General features: G+C 46.4%; 6 protein-coding genes across 6 annotated transcripts; 3 read left to right on the top strand and 3 right to left on the bottom strand.

Moving 5' to 3' along the window:
* Positions 1-4,860: 4,860 nt before the first annotated feature.
* On the bottom strand, positions 4,861-5,616 carry FSUBG_13748 (ubiquitin carboxyl-terminal hydrolase L3; the record flags this gene model as incomplete). Its single annotated transcript, XM_036678672.1, has 1 exon — positions 4,861-5,616. One exon carries the CDS (start codon positions 5,614-5,616, stop codon positions 4,861-4,863), a length of 756 nt encoding a protein of 251 aa, XP_036530792.1.
* Positions 5,617-7,944: 2,328 nt separating this feature from the next.
* FSUBG_13747 (OPT family small oligopeptide transporter) lies at positions 7,945-10,447 on the top strand (the record flags this gene model as incomplete). Its single annotated transcript, XM_036678671.1, has 3 exons — positions 7,945-8,493; positions 8,541-9,438; positions 9,495-10,447. 3 exons carry the CDS (start codon positions 7,945-7,947, stop codon positions 10,445-10,447), a joined length of 2,400 nt encoding a protein of 799 aa, XP_036530791.1.
* Positions 10,448-11,818: 1,371 nt separating this feature from the next.
* On the top strand, positions 11,819-12,143 carry FSUBG_13746 (60s ribosomal l37; the record flags this gene model as incomplete). The annotated part of the gene is made up of 2 exons (XM_036678670.1): positions 11,819-11,912; positions 11,998-12,143. The coding sequence occupies 2 exons, from the start codon at positions 11,819-11,821 to the stop codon at positions 12,141-12,143; spliced, it is 240 nt and encodes a 79-aa protein (XP_036530790.1).
* A 568-nt stretch (positions 12,144-12,711) lies between these two features.
* FSUBG_13745 (uncharacterized protein) lies at positions 12,712-13,618 on the bottom strand (the record flags this gene model as incomplete). The annotated part of the gene is made up of 3 exons (XM_036678669.1): positions 12,712-12,990; positions 13,037-13,321; positions 13,379-13,618. The coding sequence occupies 3 exons, from the start codon at positions 13,616-13,618 to the stop codon at positions 12,712-12,714; spliced, it is 804 nt and encodes a 267-aa protein (XP_036530789.1).
* Positions 13,619-14,647: 1,029 nt separating this feature from the next.
* On the bottom strand, positions 14,648-15,337 carry FSUBG_13744 (thioredoxin M-type; the record flags this gene model as incomplete). The annotated part of the gene is made up of 2 exons (XM_036678668.1): positions 14,648-14,951; positions 15,204-15,337. 2 exons carry the CDS (start codon positions 15,335-15,337, stop codon positions 14,648-14,650), a joined length of 438 nt encoding a protein of 145 aa, XP_036530788.1.
* Positions 15,338-16,408: 1,071 nt separating this feature from the next.
* Positions 16,409-18,656, top strand: FSUBG_13743 (major facilitator superfamily transporter; the record flags this gene model as incomplete). The annotated part of the gene is made up of 2 exons (XM_036678667.1): positions 16,409-16,556; positions 16,618-18,656. 2 exons carry the CDS (start codon positions 16,409-16,411, stop codon positions 18,654-18,656), a joined length of 2,187 nt encoding a protein of 728 aa, XP_036530787.1.
* Positions 18,657-20,882: the final 2,226 nt, after the last annotated feature.

The raw sequence follows: 20,882 nt of genomic DNA, 5'->3' as shown, positions 1-20,882 counted from the left end.
TCTTTTTATAACTCTCTAATTATCTATATAGCTTTATCAGGTCCTCCAAGGTATCTTAAGTATTATCTCTAATAACCTAGCTATTAGGCTACTTTTCTATAAGATTAGTAGTTAATTAGATAGTTATAACTTTTTAATTAAACGCTAAAGAAAAGAAATTAGAATAATAGTAATAGAATAAGAAAAATATCTATTAAAAAAGAGAAAAAAAGTTATATATAACAGAAACGCCAAGTTTATAAAGGTTCTAGTAATTTTAAAGGCTTATATATAAAAAGTATTATAGCTAAGAAGAATATTATATTATATCTAAAGAATTAAATTTAAGGATCTTTATACTTAGTTTTATTTAAATATTTACTAATATAAATTTTATTTAATTAGAAAAATGTAATAGTAGTTAATTAATTAAGTTCCTAATGCTATCTTGTTCTTAGTGTTTTGTTAAGGGTGGCCGGTTTCCCCGTATCCGACGTTAGTTCTAATCCCCATCTGTCTTGGCGACAAAAGTTGCTGATGGAGCTTGTAAGACTTTCTTTGGTCAGGAAGTCGCTCAACAATCTCTGAGGCTCACGGCGGAGTGCGGACTTTGAGAGTCCCCCCTTATGCCGTCAAAAAAACAGTACCTGAAAGGTACCTGATGCCAACTCTCTAGGTACTAACTATACTTACCTAGATCGATCGCGGATCCTGGAAACACATCCCCCCTGTCTTGTCGCGCCGTACCTTGCAGAAATAAACCCACATTCCGTCACCATCCACTGAGGAGTACGTGTCGTCGAGTGTGGTTTGAGTATTAACATGTATGTACTGGCATAGAGTGAACAAGCTTTTCTTGATGATCTCCCATCCCATTTCTTTCTGGCGCTAAAAGGAAGTTTTGCTACTGCTAGGTCAGATATGTCTCTATTTAGGAACAAGAGCTTCCGATACAGGCGAAATCCATATAAACTAACACTCCGGATAGCCCGGCGTTTCTTTACCACGGCTACATAATCGATGACGTAATGCCGAAACGAGCCAGACTTTCGAGCCCTTTTGGCAAGACGGTGAACTGGACATGGGACGAGTTTGTGGTTTTCGGCCTGCTAATAAGACCAGGGCCAGGGGTATAGACCGAGTAGTGGACGTTTTCTCAACGTGCGCGCCACGAAGCCACTCCTATTTTGGTGACGAGGCTCAGCGCTGAGCCGAATGAGGCTACCCTTCAAATACGCTTCTATGCCCCGGGATAGACCGTTCGAGCTAGTCGCCTTAGTTATTTTGCTTGATCCGCTGTACGTCGACCAGTCATGTTATTTTCCTCTAACCTCATCGTCGATCTGCCGGGCTTACCTGGCAAGTCACTGTTGCCGGCTACCGGCGTCAGCTATTGGATGCACTGAGACGTGCAGCGAACAAAAAACCCATGATGAGCTGACGATATGCAGACTACAGAGCGCCATTGAACAATATTGAATGCACACCGATACTTGGCATTGTGCTAAAGATTCGGGCAAGCTTGTTGCATCCGTGCCTAATCTCGCCCGCCTCGAGAGGAATGAATGAAAGTCTCTCAGGCTCTCCCTTTATTCATGGTGATGGATGGATCCATCCACCTATCCTTTCCGGTTCGCTTCCATACAACTGGCTTGGCGAGATCAAAGTCAAGGTGATCCCTGTTAGAAAGGCGTCTCTCGTCTCCAGTTGGATCGTCTGCCGCAGCTCCTTATTTCACAAATCTTCTTGAAGGTTGATGGAAGCTAGGAAACTACTAACTAGGTTCAAGGAAACGGCGTCACGGCACTCCGTACGATGCCTGTATTATTTCCGTCAATCTAGGGATTCTCACCATGCACGGTTCTGGTGGTTAACACTGCTCCATGGGGGACTATTGACGATCCCTTCATATATCTACTAATTGGGTGCCAGCAACACCTTAAACAACCCAGTAGCACGGAGGATAGCTAAATCTCTCATCGCGATCTCGAAAAGTTCAAACATCATTGTGTAGGATGATCCACGACGGATATACGCCGTTGTGTGTGCAAATCCATCCTCGCTTCCATCAGGTGGGTAGTCATCGCTTAAAACTGGGTGCTGTAAAGGCACCTCTTTGGGATACTATTGGACACTCTGCTGCTTATTGACTGTCACTCCTTATATCCATCCTCGACAATAGCCTCGTGCTCACTTCAGTTCCACGGGCGTTTTACTCCGATCTAGTGTGTCCTCGGCATCTAGGTTATCCGAACAAGCGCGCAAGGCTGAACAGTGTCGAGTACTTCTTGGTCTATCTCGTCAACTTAATCATATCATCCCGGTTAACGTTGTGCCGTGGATGGAGAGACCCAGTAGCTAAGCAGCTAGGGAACATGGGGCGTGTGCTAAATTTGACATCGCAGGGGGCATCAACAGACCGGTCGATATGGTATTTCCAACATCTCGCATATTATCGTGTGCTATGTATCGGCCATTCGTGATCCCGCCGTCAAGACGTTAAAATGTGGCTATCTGCTCCGCTACTAGTTACTCAATTATGTATGTATATATTCGTCATGAGTGTGTACGGACCATTCGCTGAGATGAATCTGGCTATGGTATGCCCTGATGTCTAATTAAAGCACCCGAGCGGGACAAGCTGTTTGATGAGGTGTGTAAAGATCGACGACTATTGGGACCATTGAGAATCACGACTCCTATTCCAAAGTGACCAGCATACATGTAAATCTTCGACAAGTCATAAAGCTATGTGCTCTGCTGTTGCATGCTCACCGTAAAACGACGCTGTGCATGGTGAATGATGTGATATTTGGTGATGCTCCTGAGTATGTGCAGGTGGTCCAATTTGCAGCCTACCTTAAGTATCACTACTAAATGAATGCTGTGTCAAATCCGACGTCCAATCATAGAAATGACCTTTGCATAAGGTACGATTAAACCCCATATAACTAAGGTCTGGTGTACCCAAGCTCGTGTGCCAGTATTCCAGAATTAGTTGCCTGCAGGGTAAGCCCAGCTCTTGACACTATTGCCATCCACCTTAAACTATAACCTTCGCATGTATACATATATGTAAACTGCATAGCACCTATTTGGTACACTGCACTGCAATCGCAGGAAGTCCTTATCTTCGAGCGCTGCATGTGGATGTTCCATTTCCCAGCCGAACCATCGAGCTGTCCACTACAGTTCTGGTCGCTCAGTCCAGTAAAACCTCTTGCAAACCCTCGTAAGGGACAATGGCTCTTTTTTACACCCCCAAACATATCGTAACCAGTCGAATGAATAATGCTAGTAGCTGAAGGCTGAGACATTGTCTCCAATTCGAACAAAGAGCCTCACTCGTTGTTGTACGAGACTATCCGGGCTAGAGGCAGAACTGTCCTACGAATAGTCTATGGGGTTGCTAATCGAGTCGCTAACAAGTTAACTCTGATACGCCACGACAAATAAAAGAAACCCATGAGAGCCTATAGTCCCCGTCGGCAAGTCATATGTCGTGATTGGATTGCTATACTTATTGGTGAATCAACCAATAAGACATGGATACCATGCTGTACCTGAGTAACAGAATGAGCACCGGCAAGATAAGAACAATCAGAGAACGTACTGGAACATTACAGTAGGACAGAAAGGAAAGAACTCGGAGGGTTGAAGGCCCTCGTGCGAGTGATTCATAATGTGTCAACCGGCTTCTTGCATGCCCGATAATACTAGTATGTAACAGGTGTGCTGCCGCGTCCGAAAGCGAGTGAGTGTAATAAGCAGTCAAAACAAGTGACAATAATTGCTGTTAGGACCACCATATTTACGACATGGTCGCTCACAAGGCGTTCGGGACACTCATGCATGGATTTGACGGTGAAGTGAACAAATGAACACAAATAATGAAATGTTGAAATCTCGAATATTTATCGAAGAGCGAGCCCAGACAGCCAGGGGTTCACTTAGTCGTGACTGAAGATTATGCCCGAGGTAGTACTGCTCGTTGAGTCAAGGCGTCGTCTCTAAGAGCCGGAAACTCTGAGATAAGTGTTTCTCATGTCGAGGAGCAAAGGGTACACAATGTTGGTGCAGAGGGCATTTGAAACTCAGCATTGAGCCCGGGTCCAAAGTCTCCACGACCGTCTCGAGAGAAACCCTGACTGATGTTGACTAGGTATGTTGACTACCCAGGTATGTTGAAGGTTGAATAATGTTCTCACGAGTCACGTCACAGTAATTGCTAGAGGGAAGGACAAGCCAGCTCCCTTGAAATTTCATCCAAAGCTTAAGAAAGGATATAATCTGATCTCAGCGACATACACTTAGCTAGATGATAAAAGTCGCTTAGCCATACAGTCTGGGCAGTGTCAGGCGGAGGGGATATCTTCCCAACCAAAGCAGGTACTTGACACCACGAAATATAATGTTTTTGCCTCAGCCTTCAACATTGAACCACTACCACAACCCCGAGGAGCTTCGAGTCAAGTGATGGACGCAGACGTTATAAGGACAATGAAAAACGGGCTACTGAATACACACAATCTAATTATGTACCGTCTGGATGCCTCCTGTGGTTAGTCCACTTCACGAGTTACTGTCTGACGTGAATGATCCATATGACGGGTTACGCCAGCATCTCATAAACAGGGAAGAAACTTCCACAACAGGCAGATGAATCTATGCATAGGACTGGTGTAACAAATTCAGGTTGTGAAAGCACTATGTCGCTCTATTGCACAACGACCGTCGTGTAATATCAAGAGAAAACTCAGTCACACCAGTTGATAGTCTAGGACAGGCACGTAGGATATACCCACCGTACATGAGAAAACCCGGTGTAAAGTATTAATATCATTGCTTTCTTGTGACCAGTCGGTTTCCAGGGATCTATATTCAGGTGCCATCTGGAACAGTTGCCAGTGCGATGATACTGAACTCAAGATTCCCCTCGGCAGCTTTGGTGAATCTTTTGACAGTAACTTCCAATGCCTTATTGCTGAGAAGATCATCACCTTCGTCCAACGTGCCCCGATCAACCGGGCCTCCCCAACCTCCTTCAAGATCGTATAAGTGACCATCTTGGCCCTTGACGAAGCTGATGAAATGATATCCACTAGGCTCTTCGCTCGCAGGGGCTATAGTGTCACCCGTCACTGCAGCAGCCATGTGAGCCTTCTCCAAATCTATCGAGTTGTAGAGATGCCTGGCGCGTTGGAGAGGCTTGAGATCTTGTGTTTCCTTCAGAATCTTGTCGAGGATCGAGTCTGTTTTGATGAAGCTCTTGGCTGTGCCGTTGCTCACGCTGTGAAGGAGAGCAAAGAGACCGCAAGCGTGACCTATAGTTTGTTTGTACCACACAACTGGCTCGTCTGGACCAGAGCCGTCGTAACTCAGCTCCTTTGACCCTGGGTCGTTCTCACGAACTCGCGCCCACATAGGTGCAGGAGTAATGAAGACGAGAGCATGAACTGGACGAGGGATCATGGCAAGCAGCTCAGGCTCGTCAATGCTGTAGACATCGTAAAAACCGAGCTTCTCAGAAACGCCCAGGTTGTGAATGAGTTTAGTGAAAACTTCTGGATTATTCTCGAGTGGAATAAATGTCTTTGTACCATCCTTCCTGAAGGAAACTCCTGGTGTTGTTGACATGATGCCGGACGTTTTGGGAGTGGCGAGTTTAGATGCACCTTGCAAATTGTCTACCCCGCGATTGCTTCCGTGAGGTTATCTTACCTTACTTATTAAGAAGTTAGGTACCTAGAGTTGGCTGGAGTGGAAGGAAACGACAACCTCCACTGCTGTGAACATGAAAGTGAAAATAGGTACCCAGTAGGCAGCAGCAGTGCGTCATCTGTTGGAGTTGGCTTCCACACAAGCTGCCACTATGTGAATCAAACATATATATTCGAGCTTAAGTGTGTGTAACTCGAAGGACTTAATGTTAACGGCAAGCAAAGTACATATCGCTACGGTTATTATTGGCACGACATGGGAATTTTCGCTGTGCAGGTGCTTGATTACGAAGTCGTGATAGACGAGTAACAGAGAATAAGATTATCGATTGTATTTCCATCAGATTAGGCTTTTGGCAATGATTAGTGGTGACCGGCTTCTGAGGGAAGACGCCGCAGTTCACACTACACGTCTTCGAATATGGAACCTGAAATTACTTGAGAGCCTGTTGGTTTGCACTTATGAATCGCTGAAAATAATATATTGTGATATACTCGCTTCCACTACAATGGGTGGCTACCTTGGTAGGTACCTTCTTCATTGTCGGCAAGATGTACGATATGACAGAACGACAAAATGGCTTATGTGCCTTAGATACCTTATTAAGAGCAGCTAAGATGAATGTGTTTCTCGGCAACTGCGTCCTTTAGGTACATTTGTTGATGGTAGCTTTGTGATAGTTGGCGGAAGTAGAAAGTTTCTTTATTCTGTCAAAGTTCACTTATTACACATGAACTTCAGGTGTAGTTAAATTCAGTGGGGCTTTGCGGAGTACAGTTCGGCATGTTTATAGCCAGGCTCAATTTAGGATCTCTTTTGGCGAACAAAAGGCCTCAGTTTTCCCTCGTTTTGCCCGAAACCACCTTATAGTTTTTATTGACTATGACGAACCCTGAGTTGGAAAATTTCGGCAGAGATTTCGAGAGCTTTTAGTGGTCTGATCAAAGGTTCCATCACTTCTGGTTGCAGTGGATGTGAGCCGAGCAGGAGTTAACAAAAGTTCGCCACGTGATGGAGGCTGATCACAAGTAAATGGAACCATCTTTGCCTTCATAATAAAGGGCCTTTTGAAAGAGACTGATTTCCAGGTCAAGTTGGTGGGACAATCAAATCACAGATTGGACTTTTTGACATGCTGTGTGCTGAGCAAGTTGAAAGGACGAAACGAGCACAAAGTCCAGAAATAACCCATGCCCCGGTAGATTCCACCAACCTTCAACCCTCGAGATTCCAGAAGGATTCTGGCTCTAGGACCTTGAACCCGACATCATGGTTCAGGAGGGAATTGAAGTCTGGCTGGACCCTGAATCAATCAACGATAGGGAGGAAATTGCACATCGTTTGACGTTCTCAGCATGATTGACAGCCGGTCGAGCCGTTTATGTCGACAAAAGTGCCAAGCTGGGCGTTGAAACACGCACACACCAGCCTCTGTATTCTCACGTACATCATGGTTATCTTGTGGGCCGAGGCTAGCCCCGGACAGGCTGGAGATAAGCAGCGCTCCGAAGGCTTGAACGCCATCAGGGCCTATGTTCATTGGGTGAGTGAGATAACGCAATGGCGTGCCAATGCCTGATGTGACATCGAGGACAGACAGGGCACCCTAGGCGTGCTGGGCTGTCGTTGAGATAGGAAACCCCAGCAGAAGTCGAGAGGAGCCGAGCTACTATGATCGCTGAAATGTTTTAAAACACTTGGCGACTCTGCACATTGCCGCCTCGAAAGAATCGAACAAGAACACCAACGAATTAAAGTATGCTACTTTTCAACAAAAGGTCCGAATTTTCAAACTGAGGAACCGCAGGGGGCCATCGAAGTCTGCAGTCGACAAGGTTGAGCCCGAGCCCATGCCTGATCAAGAAGGTGGTCTAGATCCAATTGTGCCGTCGCCCGCGATAGCATTGCACGAACATTAGCACTATAGCCAAAACCGTCTAGCACCAGGTTTTATGGCTGTTCCCAGAGTATGTACAGCATTGAGTGGTGTCAATGTGCGATTCGCGGGGAGCGACACTTCTCCTCAGTCTTAGGCCCCCGTACTGGTCTAGGCCGCCGCCTGTATAACCACATCTGCAAAGCAGCAGCCGCTGTCGGCTTTCTCCTTCGCTTCAACATCGTCTCTCAATACCACAAGATCAAAGGCCGTCGTTGTCGCTGTCATAGCGGGCTTCAAACCACGCGTCGACGTCGGTTCGCTGTCGCTGAAACAATCCATTGCTTGAGCAAAGGGCATCAATTATCATGGCGCCGTCTCTCTTTCGCAAACGCCACGAGGCCGAGGATATTATTCCAATCCCCGGCCCTCTCGAGACCGTCTCCGCTTCCGGTCGTGATTACCTCGAGAATCTACAGCAGTTCGAAAAGTCTCACAAGTTCGATCCCAATCTGCCCATCGACGACCTCACAGATGTCGACGCCGCTATCGCGACTGGAAATGCCGAGAAGGGGATTGAGATTGAGCACGCGCTCATGGAGGACAACAGTCCCTATCCCGAAGTTCGATCTGTCGTCCGAAACTACGATGTTGATGTCCCTGCCAACACCATCCGTGCCTGGACTATCGGGTTGATTCTTTGCACCATCGGTTCTGGTGTGAATATGCTCTTCTCGTTGCGAAACCCCAGTGTCACAGTTACTACCTACGTAGTCCAGCTTGTCGCCTATCCGCTAGGTCTTGGCTGGGACTTGATCATGCCTGATCGAGAATGGACCCTATTCGGTCTCAAATTCAATCTCAAGCCCGGTAAATTCAACTTTAAGGAGCATGTGGTGATTGTCGCCATGTCCAATGTATGCACAGTTTTCCTCTTCCTCATGAGCATCACTAACTCAGATAGGCGGCCTACGGTGGCGGTGTTCTCTACGCAACTGATGTACTCCTCGCGCAGCAAATCTTCTACGGCCAAAAGTTTGGCTGGGCTTTCCAGTTCCTATTTGGCATTACGACTCTTTGCACTGGATATGGGTTGGCTGGACTTGCCCGTCGCTTTCTGGTGTGGCCGGCTGCTATGATCTGGCCCACTGACTTGGTCAATTGTGCCTTGTTCTATACGCTTCACGATCACTCCGGCTCGGACCCTACTAAGACTAATGGCTGGAAGATGGGACGGTACAGATGGTTCTTGATCGTCGGAGCTGGAGGCTTTGTTTGGTATTGGTTCCCAGGTTGGATCTTCAAAGGTCTTTCTTACTTCACCTGGGTTTGCTGGCTTGCACCCCACAACGTCAAAGTCAACAAGATCTTTGGTGGCATGACCGGCTATGGCTTGATGCCTACATCCTTCGATTGGACCGTGTACAGCGGTTACCTTCAGTCCCCTCTTATCCCTCCCTTCCACGCCATCGCGAATGTTCTCCTAGGTATCGTTGTTTTCTTCATCTGCATTTCAATGGGCATCCACTTTACAGGTACCTGGTATGCGGATTACTTCCCAGTCCAGTCATCCGAGTCCTACGACAACACAGGCGCGATCTACAATGTTACGAGAATCCTTGACAATAACTTCCAGTTTAACGAAACTGCTTACAAGGAGTACTCGCCACTCTTCCTACCGACGCAGTTTGCTCTTTCTTACGGTCTGTCCTTTGCAGCTGTTACAGCAGTTGTTGTTCACGTTGTGCTCTACCATGGACATGAGATCTGGAGACAATTCAAGCTGGCCCGCAACCAGGAGGATGACGTTCATATGCGACTGATGAAGAAGTACCGAGATGCGGAGGATTGGTGGTATGCGAGTAAGTTTGGTGCCATTCTAACAAACCTAATATCTTTTCGTACTGACACTCATTAGCTCTTTTCATTGTTATGGTTGCCATTTCCATTGGCGTGATCGCTGGTTGGCCAACTGGCTTTCCCGTCTGGGCGTACTTCATCTGCCTCCTTATTCCCGTGCTGTGGCTGATCCCTATCGGCGTGGTTCAGGCTATCACCAATATCCAGCTTGGTCTTAATGTTCTGACTGAGTTCATCATTGGCTACATGGTTCCTGGTCGCCCTATGGCCATGATGATGTTCAAGAATTACGGCTACATCTGCATGGGCCAGGCACTTTACTTTGCGCAAGATCTCAAACTTGGCCACTACATGAAGGTCCCTCCCAGAGTCATGTTTTCATCACAGCTGGTTGCCTCAATCTGGTCGGCCATTGTACAGATCTGCGTGATGAATTGGGCACTGGGTCACATTCCCGACGTGTGTGCGATTGATCAGCCCAACAACTATACCTGCCCAGGCGGTCGCGTCTTCTATACTGCATCAGTAATTTGGGGAGCCATTGGACCGGCGCGTATCTTCAGTCATGGCTCAATCTACTCATCGCTCCAGTGGTTCTGGCTGGTGGGTGCTGTCACACCAATTATCACATGGCTGCTGGCCCGCAAATGGCCTCGTTCAATCTGGCGATACGTCAGTACCCCTCTTATCTACGGTGGTGCTGGTATGTTGCCCCCAGCCTCTGTATATATTTACCTATGCTGGGGCATGATCGGTGCTTTCTTCAACCGCTTCGTCAAGAGAAGATACACAGGCTGGTGGCTCCAGTACAACTACGTCACTTCGGCGGCACTGGATTGTGGTCTCATCATGTCAACAATGGTGATTTTCTTCACCTTGTATCTGACGAGTGCTTCTCCTCCGAATTGGTGGGGTAACTATGGCGCGATGGAGACGATGGACTGGAAGACCACGGCGGTCTCGAAGACAGTTCCGAAGGGCTCGTTTATTGGACCTTCAACTTGGAACTAAGTAACCAATTATAAACAGTTCATGGGCATGGTTTTGGGAAGAAAGATTGGGATAGCTGAAGGAATTTCGAGGCGTTATGGTCTAGGCTGTTTGTTATTTGGCAATGTTTCTTACTACACGTGCGAGATACCTCAATGATGATTAATGTTCACGGACTTTTCAAGAAGTTGGTTGGATACAAGCGGGAATTTACGAGCATTTGAATTACAGCTGTGCCTTGAATTAAGATTTGAGATTCATGTTGTCGTTCAGAGCCAGTGACTTATATTGATGAAGTGACCGTTATACAAGACTCAATCAGTGGAAGCCAGGATTTCGATGATACTGGGGCTATGTAGGCCTCGGGGAGGAAGAAAATTTAAGAATTTTGAAGAGGGTGCCAAAATAAACTTAGTAAAGAGTACCCTAAGCTTGGGCTAAATTACTTGAATCTTTTTATCACTTGGCTGAGTTTTCTTTCCTCCCCTAGATAGATTATGCATTTAGTTGTAGAGGAAAGAGAGAGTGGAGATGAAATATGAGATAGACAATTTGTCGCTTCTCATATCTAGGATGGCTAAGGGGGAAAGAAGAAGAAGAGAAGAAAACCAGATCGAGATAACGTGAGAGGATATTCCTGCCCATCGTATTATACCTTCCCTCTTACATGGCATACAGTTCCCCAAGGTAGGTACCTAGATGGCATCTCCACTCTGCGCCTTCCTCAGGCAACACTTTCATAAGATGGGGATGGCATCTGCAAGGCAGGTACCTACATTGCCTTACTTAGCGCATTGGCACCTTCCATTGCAGCAAAGTACATATATGCTGTATCCTCTCGAGCCTTCAAAGGGAGAACACGAGAAACTCAATGCACCCAACACCCGTCGTACGTCTCAAAGACGCTAAATTTAGTGGTACAGCTGCACGTGACTGTAAATCCTTGCTCTTTCCCTAGGTAGGTAGTTATGCCCTAAGGCCCCACCCACCTCGCCTTCCTTGCAAATTCACTCCGGCAAAATTGATCCCAAATTGAGAAATTCTCGATCGCCATTCAACTAACCGCCCAAACACCACAGCCAAGATGAGTACGTTGCCGCTCGTCAGCTGCTCGCGAAGCGACAGCAGACGATGTTTCTCCCGAGAGCAATTAAGAGTTTCTGCTAATGCGTCTCAACAGCGAAGGGTACCTCCAGCTTCGGTAAGCGTCACAACAAGACGCACACCCTGTGCCGACGATGCGGTTAGTTCTTATGCCCTCTTGTCTCGCTGTTCAGACGCCCTCGATCTGTGCAACGGATATTCGAAATAAAGCCGACCCTGAAATTAGACGATGGCGGGAATCGAGGGATATCTGAACGGCGAGGCTTGGAAACATCAAAATGGACGGAAATGCTGATGGGATCTCAAATAGGTCGCCGCTCTCTTCACGTTCAGAAGCATGAGTGCTCTTCTTGTGGCTACCCTGCTGCCAAGATCCGCAAGTGTACGTGAACTTCTCACATGTGGCGTCGATAAACAGATATCGAGTGCTCGACGCTCTTGGACAGCATTACTGACTGCATCGACAGACAACTGGTCCGAGAAGGCTAAGCGAAGAAAGACCGTCGGTACTGGCCGCACTCGCTACCTGAAGGATGTGTCCCGACGATTCAAGAACGGTTTCCAGACTGGTACCCCCAAGGGCGCTCGAGGCGTTAATGCCGAGAAGGCCTAAATGGGGAGCGCATCCCTTCTGATCCCTTCCACCACCTCTCCAGCCAACCCCTCTTCCACCATGGACGTTTAAAACACCCGCTCCTTCGAGAACATACAGCAGCAATGGCGGCTCATAACAGGAGCCTAGGCCCAAGGACAATCTGGTTGGAACCGGAGTTAAGGTGGTGATTGGGACGGGCGGTCGTGTTTTTCGGTTCGTGGATGAAAGGAGCGTAAAGATGCGGCTTGGAGCATGGGCATGGTGTTTTACATGTTTGAGCAAGGAAGTTAAAAAAAAAGGACCCTTTTGCTCTTCTGAGATTCCATAGGGTTTCGGTTACGAGGTTCTGAAATGGCATCTTGATTCTGCATGAACGTACCTGTGGCCACTGAGCGGACATATGTGAGGAAAAGTTTTGGTCGTCTGTCGTGGAAATTCACGTCTCGTGCATGACACCCTATTGAATGTATTGAATGAGGTACGGCCTGCAAACTGAAAGTTCTTAAGCGGCGGTTCTGAGACTGACATTCCGCAACTGCCACTAGAATTGCCCTTGACTTTGGTTGTGGTTTCTATTTCATATTGATCATGTCCCTCTTTCAAAGACCCTAACCCCGCCGTCCGCAACAACATGATATAAATACTCAGTAGCACCACCCAAGCCCTCTGCTCCAGGTCCTGTAATGCGCACTACTCCGCTGACATCCCTTGCTGTTCCTGTATCAAGCATCCGTAGGGCCAACACCATGTCAGCTTCATGTGCTGAAGAAAGCACGAGGCTGGCGTGCTCTCGCTCGAGCGTCGTAACTTGGCTAGCAACAAGAGGCACGTCGGCTGACAGAGTGAGTAGCGTACTGTGAACAAGCTGCGAAGGATTTAGCGAGTGACACACTTCTTCTAAGCCGACTTACACTTCGTAGGCTAAGAACGGCGTTTTGAAGAGTGAGACTTGTGGTTGAGTCATCCGTGACAGCGAGGAGCGCATCAAGTTGGTCGATAATAAGGATCTTACGCGACGCACGTAAATCCGCGACAGCGCCTTCAATTTCTCTCTTGATATCTGCAAGCTCCGTACTCCTAAGAGTTCTCTCTTTTCGTGTGCCTGGCACACCGGTCTTAGCCTCACCATAAAGTCCTGAGAAACCGTCGATGAATGTGAAGCGTCCTGCTCTGTTTAGGGCATCTAAGTCAAGGCCCTGGCCGATATCAGTATTTGCCTGCACAAATGGTCTATTGATCTGTGAACTTGTTACCAATTTTGTAGAGCCCTCTCTCCAAAAGGCACCATCTCTCATGAAGCTCAGCAGTATGACGCCTGTGTCCTTGGTGCTCTCATCCCCATCTGTACTACCTCTCAGGTATGAATACACATGGCGCAGAACCAGCCAGTTCGCGCTTGCACCAAGCACGCTGGTGACAATATTGAGCGAGGACTCTGGAGGTAGAGAGATGTAGGGCTCCAGAAGATGAGGTATCCGTGAAGTAGAAGCCATTTCGGGATTGAAATATTAGAGGTAATTATTGAGTTGATACAAAATATTCTGAGGGTTGAGTGGCACTGTGCGAGAAATTCAGTGCCTACCTACCTTAGGTAGTGGAGCGAGAGGAGACCATAGGGAGGTGATAGGCAAAACCAACGCCAACTACCTATCACATATTGAAACTTTGAACTATGAAGAAGACTTATGAATAAGCATACTCCAGTCTGGGATATGAATGAGTAGGAGTCTGTGGGAGGAGTTGTTTTCCATCTGTTTGATCACGGTTTGCAAACTTGACCGTTCAAGGAGGGGCGAAGCTGAAAATCATTGCAGATTTAACCTTGACACTCACCTCTAATCTCTGAGAGGGAATATTCAACCTCGCCTTACCAGAATGAACTGTTCTACCGTCGCCATCAAATCCATCAAAATTCTCAAGCCTGCTAACGCTCACGAGAAGATGGTGTGTCTATGTCTAAGTACCTAGCTTCCCATTTCCTTAAGACTGGGCTGGCCGAATCTTCGGCTGGTAACTTGCGTATGACACGAATTTGTTCGCGGATTCTAGAACCTCAATAACTGGCAAGGCTTCGTTTGAATCGATGGGTTTCATTTGGCCGGACAATAACATCCAATAGTCAAGGTAGCGAGTACATTGCCCTGGAATAGCAGTGCCATAGAGAGGGATGTGACGGGATTCATTGGGCCAAGCCTGCATCATATCCTTGAGTATGGTGCTTGACATTTGATATTGGCCGAACACACAAACGCCAAGGTTGATATCTCTTCCTGCGCCAGATCTTTATCTGGAGGAAGTGACCGAGAGCGAGTAATGACGAGCATGTCCACTATTTGAAAAGAGTAGATTTTAGGCAACAGATGCCAGTCCGACGTGGTGATGCCGCTCGAGCATTTGTGATGGGTGCTATTGATGCTCGTAAGTTTCTGGCTGTGATATTTTTGGCATGGCTCAGAGTGCAGAAAATATCCTAGAAACGCGTCTATTATACAGATCGATCATTGATGAGTTTTGATGTTGCCTCATTTGCCAAACAGACCTCCAAAGATAGACGAACCGCCTCCTCCTCCACGGCCACCATGTCTCCTGGCTTCAGTTCGGATCCATTCCTTCAGAAACTCCCTGTCGGCGAGCTTTCTGGCATCAGATAGCTTCGTCGTTGTTTGTGCCTCTCCACCATCGAAACTCAAGAGCGTGGGAATGCTGGTGATCATATAAGTCATGGCTAAGTTGGGACTCCCTGACATGATATCCGGTGAATCAAACTCAACAGTCGCGAGAGACACACCTCCCTCCTCCTCGCCGACGCCAGACTCGACAAGATCTCTGATGAGAGGGCTTACGACTTTGCAGGTTGAGCACCATGAGGCGGTCCACAGGGTCAGCAGGGGGGTCCGGGACGATGTCGAGAGTGAAAGGTGGGTTGAGAAAGAGTCATTGTTGCGGATACTAGCTGGCGGTCAACACCCAAGCTATTTCTCGGCAGAGGGAGACAAAGACAGCGATCGACAAATGAATTGCAAGGGGGGGAACATGTGCGGAGACATGTGATCTATCAAAGCAAGCAATTTGACTTACGGGGCGTATATCTGGTTCTTGGCTTGTCGCGATGTAGTTGACGAGATCAAGGCTCGCTGGAATGAACGAGGAGGTAGCTTCTGTGCCTTATTACAGAAAGGGCGGAGCCCAGTGCGTAAGGTGAATGTGTGCATTATAATCTTGGAGATGAACCACAGCCTCAATAGCCAAAGCTGAAAGTGCAATTGGACCTAAAATGCTTCGGTAGAATGGAATTCAAGCGAAGATTTGGAGGTGAGACATGGTGGTAAGACGCCCATGTCAGGAATGATGTAATGACCTAGCGACAGGACCCTTCACAAGGTGGGGGATGCATTGTTTACTGGGGCAGCTGCAGTGCGATGGGCCAGTGGTGAGCCTGCAAAGAAATACTGCAGAGTGCCGACCGCACGGGACACCGTTTAAACAACAATAAGTCGGTCACGCGTGCAGCATCTATAGAAGTGAAACTTGGTTTAACCTGGAATCATCCTTAGTTATGGCACTGCCGCCGCTCCCGCCAAGTGGCCAACAGGATGATGGATCCTTTGTCACCAGGCCTAGGGCCATGGGAGTGGAGTAAGAGTTGAGCCTGGTGATCCAAACGTTAACCTTACTCGCGTTATCCGTCGTGTAGGTAGGTAGGTAGACGTCCCTTATCAGGGAGAAGCATGGAGACCTTCCTTACTTATAACCCTACCGCCTCGTCGCGTATTGTTTCTTGTAAGGATATACTCCTCACAGCGAGCCAAAGTGGCACATCTTCTTCATTTCTTCCATCTTTTTTTTTAACCTCGTCCGTTGTATGATTATAGACCGAGTTTGGTTTTTTGTCGTATACCTTTTCATACGACTTGCAGCTGGTGACGACTCGAAAACTCCACAATTATTTGGACCCTGATGCCTTCCATCGCTTCGCGACGAAACTGACTGGATTCTCAACTCGATCTCACTCACCTATAAACAAATTCCATCATCCATGATTCAATCTCCCTAACCTAGAACTCTGTTTCCAGCCTCACTTTGTTCCCTCCCCTCGAAGACGCGCCCTACATTAGAAACTTTGTTTCCCCCTATATCATTATCCACTTGGCACCTACAATCGAAGTATCCATCAAGGTCTATCCCCCCTCTTCAAGAATCCTATCAAGAACCCTCTGTACACATCAGAAGTGAAATTCAAACTCCAGTTTTCATTTGCATATTGACTTGAAAAAGTCCTCCTAATGCAGTCAGAGAAATCAGATGTGCCCAGGTGGCGACGCTTCCTGGGCGGCAGCGGCGGACCTGCCGGTGCCAGGCCAGACGAATCGTACGGACCTTCTAGATGGAGCATGGGTGTTCTGAACGATAAAAAGACTATTGAAGTTCCAGGTAAGCTCAGAAACTCACGTGTTTCTTTCTACATCAAATTCGCAAGACTGACGCGTTATAGGTTCTGTGCTTCTTCTGGCATCACATCGTAATGAGCCTCTTGGTCTGCGAAATGTGCACGCCAGAACCTCTCACTCATCTATTCCTGCTGGATTTCCTGTCGATACACGAAGGACATCAGCCTCATCAGCAGCGGCGGCGGCTGCTGCTGCCTCAGTAGCGGAGAGCCATGCTCCCCCCGACGAGAGTGACGGCAAGAAGAAAACAAGCGATGGGGCTATCATCCTAGAACCACAGCCTGAAGAATCAGGAAATGATCCTTTGAACTGGCCTGCTTGGAAACGAGACATTGCTCTTTTGTCGCTTGGTTTCTACTGCATGATTGGCGGCGGCACAACTCCCATTGTCGCCGCTGGCTTCACCGACGTTGCAGAGACATACAACGTTGATGTCGAGAGGGTCGCTTTGACCACTGGACTTTACATGATGGGAATGGGCCTCGGATCCGTTGTATTCTCGCCAACCGCTATTCTATGGGGTAAACGCCCAGTATATCTGGGCAGTGCAATCCTGTTCATTGGGACGTCACTCTGGGCAGCATGGTCTCCAAGCTTTAATTCTCTCCTCGCGGCCAGAGTCTTTCAGGGTTTTGCCGTTAGCCCTGTTGAATGTCTCCCATCAGCCACAATTGCCGAAATCTTCTTCCTCCATGAAAGAGCCTACCGCATTGGTATCTATACTCTTCTTTTGCTTGGCGGCAAGAATCTGGTCCCCCTTGTCAGTGCCGTCATCATTGGCGGTCTCTCGTGGCGTTGGGTTTTCTGGATCTTGGCCATGATTATTGCCTTTGGTGCCGTACTGCTCTTCTTGTTTGTCCCGGAAACCTTTTGGGATCGCACCCCCCACGCAAGACCTAAGCATCCATCCAAGCGTCCAAGTTTTCTTCGCCGGCTCTCGTCTCGCCATGCGGTTCCGCAAACGGGTGGAGAGGGTCTACTTCAGGGTGAGCCTGAAGCGCACTTCGCAGATGCGGACCATGCTCAAGATGGACGCCAATCACCAGCTGCTCTTCATCGAGGCCGGGATCTCCATGTTGGTTTTGCTGAGTCTGGCGACGCTGCTGAAGAGGCCGCAGCACCTGTGACTCCAATTTCGCCTAAGGCAGTGGTCCATCCGTCTGGTAAGAACCCAGCTGCCCCAGGGGATGTGGACAGCACGACTGGAAGTGAGTCCAACAATGCGTCTTTCAAGCTAGGTCCAAACCTCGAGAACGAGAAGTTGGATGCCTCGCAGCTCCAGGGCCCGCCCAAGATCCAGGCCTACACACACAATCTCCGTCAGCAGCCTCCAAAATCATTCGTTCAACAGCTTAAGCCATGGCATGGAAGGCTGAACAGTGACAGCTGGCTCAAGGTCATGGTCCGTCCTTTCATCCTATTCGCATACCCAGCGGTCCTTTGGTCATCTGCTGTGTATGCTTGCTCTGTGGGTTGGCTTATCGTCATCTCTGAGTCGATTGCCATGATATACCGCGACAAAGATTCTTATAATTTCACCGCGCTCCAGACAGGCTTAGTGTATATCTCGCCTTTTATCGGTGGTATCCTGGGAACTGGTGTGGCTGGCAAGGTCAGTGACATTATCGTCAAGACCATGTCGAGGCGTAACGGTGGACTCTACGAGCCTGAGTTCCGTCTTGTCATGGCCCTTCCCATCCTTATCAGCACATGCATAGGCCTCATGGGCTTTGGCTGGTCCGCAGAAGAAAAAGATCATTGGATGGTCCCTACCTTCTTCTTTGGAGTTGTGTCATTTGGGTGCTCACTTGGATCAACTACATCCATCACATTCTGTGTGGACAGCTACCGCCAATACGCCGGAGAGGCTTTGGTGACGCTTAATTTCTCAAAGAATATCTTACATGGGCTTGTTTTCAGCCTCTTCGTTACGCATTGGTTGCATGGGGATGGCCCGAAGAAGGTGTATATCTGGATTGGTGTAATCCAACTGCTTCTAATGCTATGCACAATTCCTATGTACATCTACGGCAAGAGGGCACGTATGTGGACTGTTCGAGCAAATTTGATGGAGAAGTTCTGATTTCCAATGGGCATTGCTTGGAGTTTTGACACATTTACCGCATGAGACAGAGCGCACCGCATGATCCTTCACTTTGATGATACGGAGTTTGTCTATTCTGTTATTACTTACAACATATGGCCTGGCACGCAAGTGCTATTGCATTGGCCACCGAGGCCCAGTATGATTAGAATGAATATTTCTGTTGAGATGGCGATCGGTGATGTTATTGATAACATATTTGTGCATCCATTAACTCAGCTGTCGCTGGTGATTTCTATCGAAACCCATGCAATAAGAAACTAGCCTAACCGTTTGACAGCTGATTCCCACGCCTTTGCCTTGATGGACGTCCTCCTCCCGGTTCCGATCTCAACTGCCACAATAGATCGGGATATGCAGCTGGAGTCTTGTGGGCCTGCCCCTATCGACTTTCGTCAAGCGCCCAGAACTGACAAGCACAATAATGAGAAGTCACCAGGTGATATCGCGACTTAATGGCGTTTAGATGCTCATACTACGTAAGGGGTATGCCCTGATCCAGCCACGTTTTATGGCATTTGAGTATTATGAGTTTAGCTTTCATCTTTACAGGCTCGGGAAAGGGGCTAGAATTTTTATAATCAAGTATCATTAACTAAACGCTGTCTTTTTCTTTCCGGTTTACCCCTTGATGCACAACCCTCAGATTTCAGGTCATCGACAAGAAGCGGCTCACGACTCGAAAACCTTTGTTTGTAACAGAAAAAGCTTATCAGAGCACACGACAAAATAGTCTCCGAGAGATACCAACTTGTTGTGATCGAACTTGATCATAGTTATACGTCCCGTATCAAACAATATCATAGCCTCTCTGGGGGGCTTCTCAGATGATCATAATCAACTCATTGCCAGCCATTTCATGTTCACCATGATACAACAACACTGGAGTGAGAGTGAATCAAGACGAGTAACCGCTATCCTACACGTAAAAGTGCCAGTCGTCTGCATCTAAGCTCGGATCCTCAGGCAACGGTTTGGCGGATATTGACCGCGATTGCCAAAGCTGCGGCACAGATTCTGGTGTTCATCCCTCTCTGGCTACGGTGATTTGTAAGGTTCCGGGTGATTAATTTTAACATCAAAGTGAGATCGAGGCTGAGGGCTTATAGTAATGGGACACTAATATACCAAGGTACTGTTAGATAGACCTGTTGCCTCCTCTATTTACTATTTGCTATATTTATTAGTTATATTTATATATTTCCTTAAATGCAGTTTACCTATAAAGTAAACCTAAAGAACCTTCTAGAAGTCTAGCTAGGCTATATAAGCCCTAGCTTTTTTTAATCTAGATAGATAAATTAAGTTACTTCTTATATCTTAACTAGTTATAAGCCTGGCGTAATTACTACTAAGTATTTTCTTTTTTTTTTTTTTTTCTATCCTTAAGGATAAATATAACTTTTTTTTTTTCTTTTTTAGTAGTACTATACTTTAAGATAGTAAATAATAATATTACTATTAATACTTCCCTATTAGAGAATAATAAGCTTATAGGGAAGAGTAATTACCTTAACTAGTAATAATACTTTAATAGAGTTACTAAGGCAAGTAATATTTAGGATATTTATATTAAGAAAGAACTAATCTTAAGTAAACCTAAAGAAAAGGATTATATCTTTTACTTTAATCCTTAGTTAACTTTAAAAATAGAATCTAATAAAGTTCCTATCTTACCCTAAACTTAGTAATAGATTAACGTTTAGAAAAGTCTTTTTATATAGTAGGTAGCCTATTAATACTAGAAAAGATAGAAGGGTAAGATTAGACTTACTAAAAATATTATTTTTAAGTTTATTTCCTTATCTATTACCTATAAGGTTAAGGATATAGCCTTCCTTACTAATTAACTTTAATATATTAAGAATACCTATAGGATCTTTAATAAGTATACTTAATCTATTATCCTAGAGAAAATAGTTTTCCTTAAACTAGAATACTATAATTCTATAAGTAACTACTTTAATAAATATTAGGATCTTAAGGTAAATATTATTTACAGTAAATAGCTATTTAGTAATTTATAACTAGCTATTAATATTATTAATAGACTTCTAAGCTCTTATAAAGATTTTATTTACCTTTAGGATTTTTATTAATTATAATATATTAAAAAGAAGCCTAACCTTTACTTTCTTTATAACTATCTTTTAATTAAGGAAGTAAATTATAAAAAGATAAAAGGTAAAGTAAAAAACTTTAATA

Source organism: Fusarium subglutinans (assembly GCF_013396075.1).
Source record: "Fusarium subglutinans strain NRRL 66333 chromosome Unknown NRRL66333_c0000390, whole genome shotgun sequence".
In the NCBI taxonomy this organism is placed as follows: domain Eukaryota; kingdom Fungi; phylum Ascomycota; class Sordariomycetes; order Hypocreales; family Nectriaceae; genus Fusarium; species Fusarium subglutinans.
This window is presented reverse-complemented; position numbering and strand designations above follow the sequence as displayed.